The sequence below is a fragment of the Cyprinodon variegatus genome, unplaced genomic scaffold (assembly GCF_000732505.1).
Source record: "Cyprinodon variegatus isolate N-32 unplaced genomic scaffold, C_variegatus-1.0 Scaffold411, whole genome shotgun sequence".
NCBI classification, from domain to species: Eukaryota; Metazoa; Chordata; class Actinopteri; order Cyprinodontiformes; family Cyprinodontidae; genus Cyprinodon; species Cyprinodon variegatus.
In genome coordinates, this window is record NW_015150864.1 from 595,570 (window position 1) to 611,146 (window position 15,577).

At 36.3% G+C, this 15,577-nt stretch overlaps 1 protein-coding gene across 5 annotated transcripts in view; it reads left to right on the top strand.

Moving 5' to 3' along the window:
• The window catches only part of dock3 (dedicator of cytokinesis 3), a 220,096-nt gene that overhangs the window by 78,085 nt on the left and 126,434 nt on the right, over positions 1 to 15,577 (top strand). For all 5 annotated transcript variants that reach the window (XM_015388011.1, XM_015388012.1, XM_015388015.1 and 2 more), the window contains exon 3: positions 13,774 to 13,814. In XM_015388011.1, coding sequence (XP_015243497.1) covers positions 13,774 to 13,814 — 41 coding nt within the window. The remainder of the gene's footprint in view (positions 1 to 13,773; positions 13,815 to 15,577) is intronic.

The following is a 15,577-nucleotide window of genomic DNA, read 5'->3' on the forward strand; positions in this document are numbered from 1 at the left end:
TTTTTTTGAAAGTAGGCTCACAGGAAAGGGGGAAAGACACATGGGAAAGAACCGCAGGGTCACCTGCGTCGAGTACCAAGGCCTCCATACATGTCATGCTCGCTAACCACTGCACCACCTGTATGCCCAAACCTAAATTTTTTTAGCTGTTGAGTGTAAAGAGTTGTACTGTAGGTGTCAGGTTGTTGGAGAGGTTCCTATATTGTTTTCAGATAAACAGCTTTTTTTGGCGTTTGTATTATGCCCTCATTTTTGTAATATTTAGAACAAATCTAATAATTTCAGCTAGATGAGAAGGACATCAGAAAGTCAATTTTTAACAAATGTTAGATTGTTTTTTTAAAATCTTAATATTTATTTATTTTTGTACACAACATTCTATAAACAAGCTTTATATTTTTTTTGCTTAAAGCTGATAAAAGCTAAAATTGTTTTTGTCAGAAAGATCAAGGGTTATAATTAACCAGTTAAATAATTTTTATCGCAGAGACGTACTTGAGATTACCTCTCTTTAGCCTGTAGTATTTGCCCTCATTTCTTTGTTTGGGCTCATTTCCCTTAAGTTACTGTTTCAAACTAGTGCTGAATGGAGGTGGTCACTGCTTGGTTGTTGAGGATCCCCTGCTTCTTTTCATAGGAGGCTTCTGCTAATCGGCATAATTGGGTCCAGTGTCCCATATCTTCCTCTTTACAGTACCCAATTGGTCATATAATGGTGATTAAAAAAAGTACTGGTATTTTTAGAAGTGTGAGTAGATGTCTGATTACTCCGGTAAATGGGATCAGCAGCTCAATAAAGCTGGACAGCGAGGAAACCTTGCACTGAACCAGCAGCAGCCTGGATACTGTTCCTCTTTATTCTTCTCACACTGGGAACTAATTTACAAATGAAAGTTAAAATTTGCATGCTTTAAAAAGAGGTTTTGGGACTACAGAGACAGCAGTCTGGTTCCTTTTCTATTCACACAGGCCTCTTCTCATGTTGTCTGTGGTACAGGAGGAACTTAACACAATGAATGTGACAGTTGTAGGCCATGTCCTGGATATGTCTGTGCGGGTTGGTGTGTGGTTACTCTATTTCTTGGCCGCCCTTTCTTTTGGAAACATTTTTCAAGACACTCTGAACCTTCGGATTTTATGCTTCATTACAGAACTCTGTGAATCACCAAATTCTAGATTTTTTTATAAATTACCCTCATTTGAGAGTGTGCCTATGGTTGTCTGGTTAACAATTGTCAAGTCAGCATTCTTTTTTATAAATAAATACATTTTTAGTCACCCAGATAATGGCAAGCACAAAGGATCGGAGGCAGCCAGACTTTAGTTCATTTTTATTTTTTTCTGAAATGCCTCTAGAAGTGACAAAGACTCCTGAATCAAAATGTTTTCAAGAAAACTGTGAAAAAGTCTTGTTGCTTCCAGTTAAATCCTGCATTGTGAACTTCACAAGCATTGCATAACATTCCTGTATTAAACTTTTTTTAACTCTTAATTTGGATTTCGTATCAGCTGTTATCTATAATCCCCTAAATCAAAAGTAAATGTCTGAAATATATTATTGTTAGTGGTTTATCTATTAAATGAATGCTGGTTTTGTTTGTTAAATTCTTTAAACAGATTTCAGTTTGAGGATGTTTTACTGGTAAGCAAGACATGTCCAAGTACATTTAAAAGAATAATGTTTTGGGGATCTTTTCATCCTTCGTTTGTGGAAAATTAAGACATTCTGGGTTCAAACTAACTTAAAATTAATCTCTCATTAATAAAAATAATACATTAATTGAGCTATTAACCTCTACTCCTTATGTTTTCCTCAGACATTCATTTTCCTTTGTTAGGAGGGCCCCTAATGGAAAAAGTTTCCCATTAATGCAGCTTAAGCTTTCTGGACAAAATTCTGCTAAATACAAGCAAAGTATAACATATTGCAATTCTCTCTTTTTTATTTAATGGTTGCAAATAGTCTGGATAAGGGCCAAAGCTATTAGCAAATGCTAATTCTACATTTACCCCCAACTTGACTCCCAAAATTTCCAGCTCAGGCAAGAATGAGTCTGAGGTTAGAGTGTGTTGTTTTGGAGATAATGACAGAGAATGTGGCCTATTAGTCACAGCTGGGCAGTACAATAGCATATATCCAGTGCCAGTGGCTGATTAGGCTCTTCCTCACCCTGGTGGTAAGATTTGTGCACGAAGTGAAGGGATGCAGAAGGAGAGGGAGGAATGTTCTGTTGATGGATGAGAGGAAATTGCATTGATTAACTTCTCTCCTCTAGCATCCTTATGCTGTAGTGTTATCCTGTCCTGGGAGCCTCCTTACTTTTTTTTTTCATTAAGTCCCCCCTCTTCTTCTTCTTCTCAGCCTTTTCAGCTTTACTTCAACACAGTTCCTCTCCACTCGCTGTGCCTACTGACCAAGAGGAGTTGTATCAAAGGTTCAGTAACTCCCATGTTACCCTATCAGCATCTAATTTGCTCTGGTTATGAAATGCAGCACTGCTTGTGAGGGATTTAGGCTATTATCTTAGCTCATGTGGCACAAACTTGAATCACAGTTTTCCCTCTAATCCCAAATGATTATCAGGCCAAACCAGGACTAACTTCTTTCATGAATCTGAAATTGAAGATTCCCACTGTTGCTGTTATAATCTGAATATTTCAGTTGAACATTGGCTGCAAACAATGGATGTTGATAAGAGCCGAATATATAAGAGAATGTATATGAATATGATATTTAAGGTGTGTGTCTCTTTTATTGTCTTTCACAGGAAGCTATTGATTTAAGAGATTCTTGAAAGCACAATTATATGATTATTCACAATTGACTTCCAGCTGTTACCTGGGGTACTATTGAAACATGCGCAATAAGCTGCGATTCAGTTTTACCACAGTCATTTGAAAAACACCAGGACTTTTGAAAAGTCCTACACAGTAGCACTTTTTAAAATTACCCCAGGTTTGTTAAGAGGCCAGATAAATGCAGTAAAAGAGTTTAATCTGAAGAGAATGAAAAAACTGTAATGAAAATTGATATATTCCACTTTCTGTGACGTCAAATAAAACTGCATGACTTGAGGTAAGAATTAGGGATGTAAACAAATAATTAACTTATGAATACTTGTCTATTAATAATTAATTAGATAACAAATTGTTCCATCCAACTAATTAAGTTCAGTTCAATCCAGTTTATATATATATATATATATATATATATATATATATATATATATATATAACCAATTTAACCTACAATCATTTCATATCAAAGCACTTTACAGAGGCAATACAGTCAGATTGGTTAGGAGAATCAGTTGATTGCATCCATTCATTGAGATGCAAGAAAAGCTCCTCCTGGATGAGCTTGCTGCAACTATTTTCGCTTGCATTTGTAGATGACTCCTCAGCAATCCCTCACACCAAGGAGGCATGCAGTGTCAGTGGAGAAGAAAAACTCCCTTTTAACAGGATGAAACCTCCAACAGAACCAGGCTCAGTGTGAGCGGCCATCTGCAGAGGTCGACTGGGGTTCAAGGAGACAGAAGCAGATATAAAAAACTGAAAAACCAAACTGGAAAAAAATGGTGCTCAGCATGCCTATAGGAATCCTACCTAATCGGGAAAAACAGTTTACTGCTGTATATAATGACCCTTCGTAAAACAGGGGCAGCATATTTCTACTCATTAATAGAAAGGAATAGGAATAATAAAAGATGTCTTTGTTGAACCATCCATCCCCATCTGCAATTAGCAGTAATGGTTTTATAGGATTCTTTATAAATACAATTTATTCTATTAAAAATAAGATAATTGGCACCCCTGTAAATGTGATTGGTTTATCTCTGGTCTGGAAGATGAGGCAGTATCTGAGGCAACCATAGAATCTGAACTGGGTTTAGACTGCTTTGATCCAGTTTACCTTGTGGAGTTAGCAAAACTATTATCTTCATCTTCAACTTGTATGTTGAATCCAGTTCCAACCTATTTATTTAAGGAATTATTCCCTCTGATTTCATCCTCCATTTTAGATGTGATTAATCTATCTGTTTTACAGGGATATGTACCTCAGGCTTTTAAGATAGCTTTAATTAAACCTTTACCTAAGATACTGTCTTGGACCCAGATTACTTGCTCAATTATAGACCTATATCCAATTTTTATTTCTTTACCTAAAATTCTTGAAAAGTGTTAGTTGCTAAACAAGTGTGCGATCACTTCCACCATAATGAACTTTTTAAAGGGTTTCAGTCTGGCTTTAGAGCTCATCATAGCACTGAAACAGCTCTGGTGAAAGTCACTAATGATATTCTCATGGCCTCAGATAATGGACTTGTAGCTGTGCTTGTTCTGTTAGATCTCAGTTCTGCATTTGATAAAGTTGATCAATTATTGGGATAAGCATTGGGCTGTTTTAAATATTATTTATTTGTTCGATTTCAGTTTGTTCACATAAATAATAAATCTTCCTCATGCTCAAAGTTTACCTGTGGAGTACCACAGGGATCAGTGCTAGGACCAATTCTCTTTACTTTATATATGCTCTCAATCGGTAGAGTTATTAGACAGCATGGGATTAATTTTCACTGTTATGCTGATGATACCCAGCTATATCTGTCTATAAATCCAGATGAAGCTAACCCATTACATAGATTACAGGCATGTCTTGAAAAAACCTGGATGACTCCTAATTTTCTCCTTCTGAATGCAGACAAATCAGAAGTTATAGTCTTTGGACCAGAGTCTTTGAAAATGAACCTGTTTATCCACTTACTTCATTTGGATGGGATTAAACTGATTTCAGATAATTAAGTAAAAAATCTTGTTTTGATGATGCCTGTCATTTAAATCCCATATCACAGATGTTTCTAGAATTTCCTTCTTTCATCTGAGGAATATTGCAAAAAATAGAAATATCCTGTCCAGGGGTGATGCTGAGAAACTAGTCCATGCATTTATTACTTCAAGGCTGGACTATTGTAATTCTCTACTATCAGGAAGTCCACTAACTGTAGTTAACAGCCTTCAGCTGATCTAAAATGCTGCAGCCAGAGTTTGGATTAGAATTAAAAAGAGGCATATATCTCCCCTATTCTAGCTTTACTTTATTTGCTTCCTGTTAAATTCAGAACAGAATTAAAAATCCTCCTCTCTAATAAAGCCTTAAATGGCCAAGCTCCATCTGATATCTGAGATATGATTGGTCCTTATGTCCCTAGCAGAGCACTTTGCTCTCAATGTGCAGGTTTAGTGCAATGGCTCCAAGAATTTCTAAAAGTAGATTGGGAGGCAGATCTTTTAGCTATCAGGCTCCTCAGAATGCAATTTATGCTGTCCTATTTCTAAATATAAACATTCAAAAAACTCCTTAAGTTATCCCCCTAATAACACAAAATTAACCACCTGTTTAAAGGCACTACTAGCAGCAGACGTTGCTGCTAGTAGTGCTCGAGCTGCTCCACTGCTCCGCTGTGTAACACCAGATATCTGCAAATGTTATCAAGATATCTCTTAATCGCTAGAGGCTACAGGTGTTTCTGAGATGTCTGTTGTTGCTGCACTTAAAGCCGACTCGCCTTCCCAGCTGCCAGCTGAGCAGGTGATAACAACTCGTTATAACCAGACGGAGTGCCTGATTTCAGGCCCATCAAATATAATTTACACAAATATCTAATGGTTTATGTGTTTTCGGCTATCACATTTTCTTGGTGACATAATTTATGCTTAGGTAGGAGGAGAACCAGCTGCTGATACTTTTGGTTTCTTATTACTGCCACACGCTGCTGAAGTTGTAGACCTGTTCTCTTCACAAATTCCCTTTTATTGAACCCATTTAGATAAACATAGGACAGTGGAAACAGAAGCAACACCAACTCCGTAGGAGTTTGTTTGGCACCCTCCTCTCCGTGACAGGAGGGTGCTGTCCAAGCTTACATTCATCATGGACAACACCTTCCACCCTTGGCACCAGACTGTTGAGGAGCTGAGCAGCTCCTTTAGTGAAATACTTTTACACCCTGTTTGTAAAAAAAGAGCGCTACCGCAGGTCATTCATCCCTGCTGCAACCATACTCTACAATGCAGCACTACAACGGCAATAACTTGTGCAATGTATAATGTGCAATCGCTATTTAATACCATGTGCAATAACCTGTTTCTCTATATCTGACACCAAGTGCAATAACTATATATATAAATATAAATATCTATCTATATAAATACCCATGTAAACACACTGTGCAATAACCCTGTATAAGGATCCTATTATAAAAAATCAAAGCAAAAAAAACAGAAAAAGAAAAACGCTGTCATAATTGGACGCATTGTATATACTGTATATATACCATGCACCATTTTCTTTCTTTGGCTCATTCTTCTTCTTTGACTATTTCAGCTGATGTAACGAGTCAATCAATCAATCAATCAATCAATCAATCAATCAATCAATCAATCAATCAATCAATCAATCCTTGGCCCATGTTACAAATTTCAAGTCTTTATGAGAATTTCTTCTAAAAATTGGCTTTTTCTTGTAAAATTGTTAATTAACGTCTCTTTTATAATTGGATTTGAAAGTAGTTATCACTTTCTGTAGCATTATCCACCGGTTAAGTGATCCTGCTATAGAGAATTAATGACTTAAAGTATGAAAACAACTGGCAGGTAAACATATTAGGAAAACTGTCAAACTTCCAGCTAACTGTGAAAACTTCTACTTTAGTGTAGTTGTTAGTTCCAGGTGTAATTAAAGTCTTGGCTTTTCACATACAGGATCTGAGACAGTATGCAACATATTGAGTGCTTTTCTTTACCCGACATAAATATGATTTTGTTTTTCTTTTGAGCTGCACATTGGTGCAGTTTGTAGCACTGTGGTCGCTATCAGGATTTGGAGTTTGTTTTGCTCTTGTTCTCTTCAGGTGTAGGTTCTCTCTGGATGCTATGGATACTTCCCTCAGTCCAAAAACAGGACTATTATTTAAATCGGTGACTCTAAGTTACTCTTAGGTGTGGGTGTGTATATGTATGCTTAAGTGTTGCTGTTTTGCCCTGTGATGGAATGGCAACCTGTTGCAGATTTATACCGCCTTTTGCTCATAGCCTCTATAGGAGATAAAGTGATCCTGAGGAACAGGCGATGGATGGATTTTGACCAGATCAGTTGAATATGTCTTCTCAGGTGAAACTAGTTATTTTGCCATCACTGTTAAATGTAACAGTGCTTAGAAAGAATACATTTTAACTTGTTTCTGATTTCCATTTATAATTTAGCAGTAATATTGATAAACAGCAATGAATTTAGCCTTTCAGGGGAGGAGCAAAACAAAAATGTGAGTGATAGGACAGCTTTGCTTCCAGAGGCAGAGCAGGGATACAGAGTTGGCCATGGCTTCAAGGTGCAGTGACATTTCAAAGTGTCACACTTTATCATGAGATCGACACCCCCTCAGAGTGGATGCAGCATATTTCAATGTAATGTGAAGCAGGGCCTGTCAATTTACACCGTGTTGCCCTCAAAAAGATGAAGCACCGCTGAACTATGCCAACTGATGACACACATTTATGTTTGCTTCTTGTAGGTGCAGCAAACCAGAAAATATAATTTAAAATTCACTAGCAGAGGATCTATCTTTTGAATTTAGCAGAACATAATCTCATATTAGGTACTAAATATGTTTCTTTGCTGTTTCAAGGCTGAAATACTGTTGAAACTGGATATTTATGTTCATTCTATAAAAAGATTTTTAATGTTTTTTTTTCCGTCCTGTCTGATATTAACCCTGCTTAACATTACCTGTTCATGTCAGTTAAGATTAATTACATTGTTTCTATTTTTTTTTACTACTATAAGATGGAATGCTAAGATTGGTATTGCTTTCTTGAGGTCCAGATGTTTACTGATAGTCAGATCACAGTTTAAGGAAACCCAGAATATGATGTCATGGCTGTAGATTCTAAATGGGTTGATTATCAGTATTAGAGATACATATATATAATATATATACTTCTCAGAGACACACACTGAGAAGTATTTTATGACATCAACTCAGACATTTTTACCTTCTGTTACATCAAGGAAAAGTAGCCAAAATACCAGGAAGATACTTTGGACTTCATTTCATCCAATTTTCTAATGCCATAGGTTGTATCATTCATCTGTTAAAATAGCTCGGAAATGTTCAGCCATCATACTATATATTAAAGTAAGGACATTAGTTTTGTATCCGAGAGATGACTTTATTTGGGTGCAAGATGTATGGGTCAAGAGTAGTACTAAAGCAAAAGCTGTGACACAAGTCCTGGGCTGACTCTGTTTGAAAGGCCACTCAGTGAAGAAGAAGCCATTTTTCCAAAAGCAGCAAAAAAGCTAGATGGGAGTTTACAAGCAAAATTATGTACAAAGACCATATTTTTGGAGACATGTCTGATTTAATAAATGAAAGCATTTAAGTCAAATAAAAATGGAAATAGAATGTGACCACCATCCCAGATTTGAAGTACAGGGTCCTTATATAACATATTTTACTGTTTCTGCAGAAGAGATTGATGAGCTTCACAAAATAGATAATCTTAAGACACCACTCAGAAGGAAAATTATTGGGTCCTTCACATGAACAACAGACCTACTACTTCTTAGGTGGCCATGACAAAACCCTGAACTCAATCCCACTGATGATTCTTGGGCTGAACTAAAAATATGTGTGTAGATGGTCCAGCCTTTGAAGCAGCCTAAACAGGTCGGATTATTAGACATAAAAAAAAAACTATATCACTGATGATTCCATAATTTACTGAATAGAAGTTATGATAATCTTACTTCACTGAAAACAGCAATATTCTGTTTGATAATAATCCCAGATGGTAAAGGAAAAAAATGAGGTCAATTAAAGCATCAAGGTTTATTTATAGATTTTTTTTAATGAAATTCAAATTCAGTTCAAATTTAAATATACTTTATTGATCCCAAATGGAAATTAAATATATTTAAATCAATTTTAAACTTTTGTATTAAATTTGATCTATGGTCCTTTTAGGCTAGAAACATTTATTTAACACATTTCGTTTATGTTTAATTAATGAACCGAGTAGCCCTTTATGGTGTGCTAAGAAATATAACACAAAGATATTTTAAAAGCCACACAAAAAATATGCTGTGGGTATAAAGAGAGTTAAACTTATGAAATCCAACGCCCCTACGTTTAGTTCATTAGCAGACCTACTGTAGCAAGCAGGAGTTGTCCAGCCAATTAAATAAGGATATATCTCATGCTTGAGATACTGGGCTTCCACCTGCATGGGGAGCAGTTTGCTTTTGGTAGATCAATAGTTCCCACTCTGGTCCTGTGAGGCCATTAAACGAACATTTATGTAGCTTACATTTCACATTTTATCTGTGTGTACTTTTCTTCACCAGAATAACAAATTTCCATTTGGATGGATTCTTAATGCCTTCAATATTAGAACTACCTACGCTGTCCAACAGAATAAAAAAGTGTTTTCTTTTGCCACCAATAACTAAACATTTACACAGTCATTACATTCTCTAGCCTGTGGATGGTGAGACTGGGACCTCAGCTGCAGCTTACACCTCTGTTAAATCATGGTCATCACTGAAGGTACAGCGAATATGCTCCTCTTGGGTTTCATTATTGGTTAAACAAGTAATTCCTTTTCTCATAACCTAGCTGGAGGTGTTCTCTACAGCAATAGAAGATGTAATTTAAGACTCATCTTTGTGTGATTTTATTGTTGGATGGAAATCGCTTCTGTAATACAGTCCCATTACAAGCTAAATCTTTTTGTTAATACTATAAAGGAGCCCCCTTAAGAGCTGCTCCCCTTGAAAATGATTTATCAGGATTAATATTGTGGATTATGTTCATAATAGTGCAAAAATTATTATTCTAATAACTGCAGGGTGAGTCATTTGGTGGCAGAGGGAAAAATATAATTTTTCATAGGGACAGATTGCTTGTAATGGACAAATTACACACATACATGCACCTGCATGCATGGCTCCACCACACAAACACCTGCTCTGTCACCGCTGCTTTCAAAGATTTATGATATTCAGATATCACAATGGTGGCTGCCACAGATTTTCCTTTTAACCATTAGAACGGTTAGTAAGAGAGCCTGACACTGCGGCTATAACCGCTCTCTGATTATCATATAAATGAGAGGCCTGGGAGTAACACAGTCATCTTAGCACTGGTGATAAATGCATCTTGATTGGTTATTAATTAGCCAGCCAATTAAACTTCCATCTCCATATTCAAATCAGATTATGAAGTGCGGCAGAGAAATTAATCTCATAATTCTGCAGGATGATAAGGTGAAAGTGTCAGATACTCTATTTTGGGGCCATTATTTTCAAACCGTAACTAAAAGTCTCTAAGATGTGCCCATATTTTTAAACTATCTGTCTTACAAAATTTCTCCCCAAATATGATTCCTGTCACAATCTTTTCCAGTTTTCTGGTTATTTGACATGTTGTTGCAAATCGTTCTAATTTCTAGGTTTTGCCTGCTTGTTAAACATGTTTAAAGTTGAATAAACTACCATTTATGCTGTACGTAGTTGGTAGTCTAATATACTCAAAGCCGTAAAGTGGATCATTTTGAGATAAATGATTCTCTTTCTCCTTCCTGCGACAGTAAGAGTGATCACTCACCTGCTAAATTTTCAATAGCTGCAGACAAAATCATTCTCATTTCCACTCGAATGGAGACAAATGATGCCTCTCCTGTTTGAGGGGATGTCTGTCTGTGGGCTCTTCCTTCAAATACTAACTCCCTGGATATAAGTAATTTTCATCTGTCAAGGTTTTATTTCAACTTGAGTCCACTTTGATGACAGCTTCCTACTCTGCTAAGGCTTGTGATGGATGCTCCTCCATGTGGAAAGACTGCTGTACCCTCAGACTTGTAAAAGAAGAAAGTCCATCAGTGACAAGAACTTGAAAACGACCCAGTTTTCCCTGTCACTTATCTGATTCTTACTCTAGTATGCAGAGTCAGGCTGAGCTGAGAAAGATCTCTACTCAACATATTAGTGTCTGTAGGAGGAGTGACTCATAACTGAGAAACGTAACTTCTGGATGATGTTAGTTTTGTTTCAGTGTGTACTACTGTTTTTTTTCTTTTTTGTCAAACTGCGGTAATAAAGGAGATACAAAAGTGATGCACAAATTTCACTCAGTGAGATTAGAGGTTTTTGGATGACAATCTTATAGACTTTAAAAAATGATTTGAAATGTCTAAATGTCTTAGTTTCCCAAGATCTGATTCTTAAAAGATTTTATTCTGATTTAACCAAACAATAGGGTTATTCCAAATTTTGAACATTAGAGCTTTAAACAGGAATTTGTGCCACCAACTAAAAGTGGGGAATATTTCTGAAGGATCATACACAGTTTTCATTTAAAAACTGCATTTTGACCCCAACCTGCGTCAATATTGTGTGTTACCATTTTCCACTGAAATAGCCCTGGCAGTCCTTTACTCTCTCCAGGTTTGTACATCTTAACATAGAGATTCTGTCCCTTTCATATTTATAAATGACATCAGCTCTGCCAAAATGTCTCAGATAAATTTGTAACTGGACCTTTACACGGTTTGTAGCACTTTGCCTTGCAGCAAGAAGGTCCTGAGTACGATTCTGGACCCAGGGTCTGAATGTTCTCCCTGTGCACCTGCAGCTTTTGCCCAGGTACTGTGGCTTCCTTCCACAGTCCAAAAACATGATTGTTGGGTTGATTGGCATTTTCACATTGCCCATGGTTTTATTTGTGTGCATTACCCTTCGAGGACTGGTGACTTCTCCAGGGTGTATCCCACCTTTCATCCATAGACTGCTGGAGATAGGCACCAGCCCCCTGTAACTCTGATGGGTAAGCAGCAGAAGATGTATAGATGGCCCCTGACATGGAGATGTTAACACTTAAATATGATTTGATCTTAGTCATTCATTGTAGCTTTGGTAGCATATTTTATATTGTTTAGCTTCTCCAGTCAGAAGTCGCCTGCAGCCTCTAATCTTATTTTGATTATGCCCATGTATTTATTCAACCATGCAAATATCGCTGACCAGCTTCCCTATCATGGTTAAACAACCCCCCCCATATAATGTTGCCTTCTTTGGGATGTAGGTTTTTCTGTTTTCAATATTGGTGCTTCCAATTATTGCTTTTTGTGCCACTCTTCCATAAAGAGTAAATTTGTTAAGACTACTGGTGCATGTTCTGTCAGGACCTTCTCCTTTCTGAACAATGCATGTTTGCAGGTTCAGTGCTACTTTGGGCCTCTTGGCTGATTCGTTAATGAAAGCTCCCCTTGCCCAACCTGTATGATTTGGTAAAGAGACACGGCTTTAGTGTTATTATACTTCCCTAATTTTTTGATGATTGATCAATCAATGCCTGCTATACATTTTTCTGCAACTGTTCCCCTATGTCTATTGTAGTCCTCGGTCCTGATGGTGCTGTTTGTTCACTAGTATTCTTTAATAAACATTTGGATTTGTGTTTGAATCAGGGAAAAGTGAAAAATGTACTAATTAGATGACTTCTAAAGGGAGATTGCTGCTCTACATCTGTTTTAGGAATATCAGAGAAAAAAAATGCATGGCACACTTTTCAGATTTTTATTTGCAATTCTAGCTGCTGTATGTGCTTTGATAAAACTTAAGAGTAAATGCCAAGTGTCATTAGGAACATAAATTTCTAAGGCAATACCGTCCACTGTTTTGTTATCAATGTTTGACAGATTTAGTTTTGTTCATTCATGTTTGCATAATGGTCCTTATAAAGATAGAGACTCTACAGTAGTACCACACACAAACAGCCACCCACACAGGGTAAAGAGCAATGTACTGATTCTGTCTCCAGCTTCAGGGCTTCATGTCCATCAGTGTCTCTATCAGACTTTTTTGTCATCCACAGTCATGAGCTCATAGCATCCAGTGTAGACTTGCATTAAGTAGGCCATCAAGTTTTCCCTCCAACCTCTCCAAACATACAGACACAGAGACACACTCACACACCTCGGGTCAGTGACTCATGGTTTCTATACAACTCTTTATTTTATTATGTATTTCAAACTCATGGTTCATCTTTTAGACCGCAGGATGAAAAAAATAAAAACTAATCATGCATTTTGCCTACAGAAAAAAAAACTCCTATAGACATTACTCATGTCGATTTTATATCAGCCTTGCACTATACTGCCTCCGGTCACAGAAAAATCATATTTGTCTTTTTTTTTTATTATAATTTGTTTTCACTGTGATCTAGAACATTTCCTGCTTTGCACATTTTGGGAACCTTAAAGTTTTAACACGTTTTGTCTTAGAATAGGAAATGAATAAGTTTCTGTACTCTATAAACATGTGCTATTTTTACTAGAACATGAGCTTGCAGTTTTGCTTTAAGTATGGACTAAGTCATCAAACAATCTTTTATAAACTTAATTATAAATAAACCTTTGAATTCCATTAGATTATTTTTAGGCTAAATTTGGCAGATCAAAGTTTTCTATTTTGGTAGAATTAATTCATTCCTCTTATTTTAAACCATGTACAGCCCAAGCAATTCTTTTTTTGTTTGTTTTGTTTTGAAGATAGGAGGAAACTTATAATTTGTTGCCTTTACTGTCAAATCAAGTAAAATGTTCTTATTTATTAATAGAAACGAGCTGACATGTAGACTGAACCAATCTTATGACTTCACTAGTTGTTCTTCATGTGTTATAGTCACTGATGATGTTCTTCTCCTCTAGGATGGTACAGAGGATTCTCAACAAGGAAGCCGAATGTCAAGGTAAGATTCTGCTCAGTAACTTTCTTTTCAGCAGAATATAGTTGTTTTTTTATACCCTACAAACTTTTTCTTTCTTTATTGTAAGATTGCTGATGAAGTTACCTCAGCTCTTTTCATTTTCTAACAAAGATTATAGTGCATGAGCCATAACTCAGTGCTTCCTATAGATCAGGGGTCGGCAACCCAAACTGTTCAAAGACAAAAAACTGTCTGGAACTGCAAAATATTTAAAAGTCTTATATAAGCCTCCTGTTAGCCCACTATAAAAACGACTATATGGGCTTAAATATATAATTAGCATTCTTGATTAAATGTTTATCCTTGAGCAAATGTCACATCATGTGACTGCTCTGCTGTTTGATATTTGGTGCTTTAAGATTAAATTCTATTACAATATTAATGTATAGTTTTGTTGCATTGATGAAATTAAAGAAACACAATAAAGAAATCATATTTTTATTTTTATGTTTATTTTGAGGATTTGGGAAAATAAAATGGAAGAAAGTTCACATACCTGCATGAGAGCATTACCTATTAGATCTGTGAAAGGTCTTCCATGCTTGCACAAAACTTGCAGCAATAGTGGAGTTCGGAGATGCAATCCACTTCTTAAATCTATCTGTAATTTATCCAGAAGAACTGCAATCATACTTTTCCCTCACTCCCAACTGCCTTCCCATGAAATGCCTTTCAAAATGACTTTTTATTATTTGGCAACTTCTCGTTACAAACCAAACACACAGGCAATCCTTCTGCATTGGTAATGAAAGCAAATGATTCGGTCCATTCTTCTTTGAATCCTCAGTTCTCATCAGCTGTCTTCCTTTTTTCCTTTGGCATCCATGGCCCGAGATTCAGCCACAGCTCAACATCCCCCTGCTTGGCACTGCAACGTGCTAGAACCTAGGCTGCAGGCTATGATGCAAATCTTCATTGACAGAAAAGTTTACATTTACTTTTTCAGTTTATTTATTATTTAAAAAATGACAGCATTTGAAAACATAATTTATGTTTGTTTGACCTCCAAGCAAAGAAAATCTATCTTTTTCTATTTTCATTCATTAGGGAGCCACAAGGGGGGCATTAAAGAGGCTCTGCAGCTGCAGGTTGCCGACCCCTGCTTTAGACCATGAAATTAATAGATTCTTTAAATTTGCAGGATGAAGTCCTTTATCATATTTTAAGAACTGTGATACAAAAAACAAAAACAACTGTAACAATTCAGTTCTGCATCCAGAAAACATTTAAAAAAAAATCAAGTATTAATGATAATTAATAAAAGAGATAGAATTGCAGCTTGTGTTTTTTCCTTAAGCAAAGGAAAAATAGCTAAAACAACGTGTTCGTTGTTTTGATTCTACTGCTGCATCAATGCCATCAATGCTGGCACTGTGATAATAATGACCCTAGGCATCTCCTACTTCTGAAGGACACATGCATTTCTATTTTTTTTCTGTCTAGGTTGTAAGCAATCTGTTCAAGTTTAAAGGGGCATATTCTGGTTATTTGACTTTTCAAATGTAGACACCATTACCTCACTCTGGTTGTTACATTTTTAACTGCTGCATCCTGCTGGTATATATTATTAATAACTTTTTTAATTTCTACTTTATTTTGCTCTGTTTGTTAGTAAACAGCCTTAAAGGAATAGTACACCCAAAACATGATTAGCCTTCATTTTCTACTCAAACCCATACTGAACAACACTCTGGAGTACTTTTTTGATATCTCCAATGCATCTGGAGATCTGGGAGGCTTCTTGC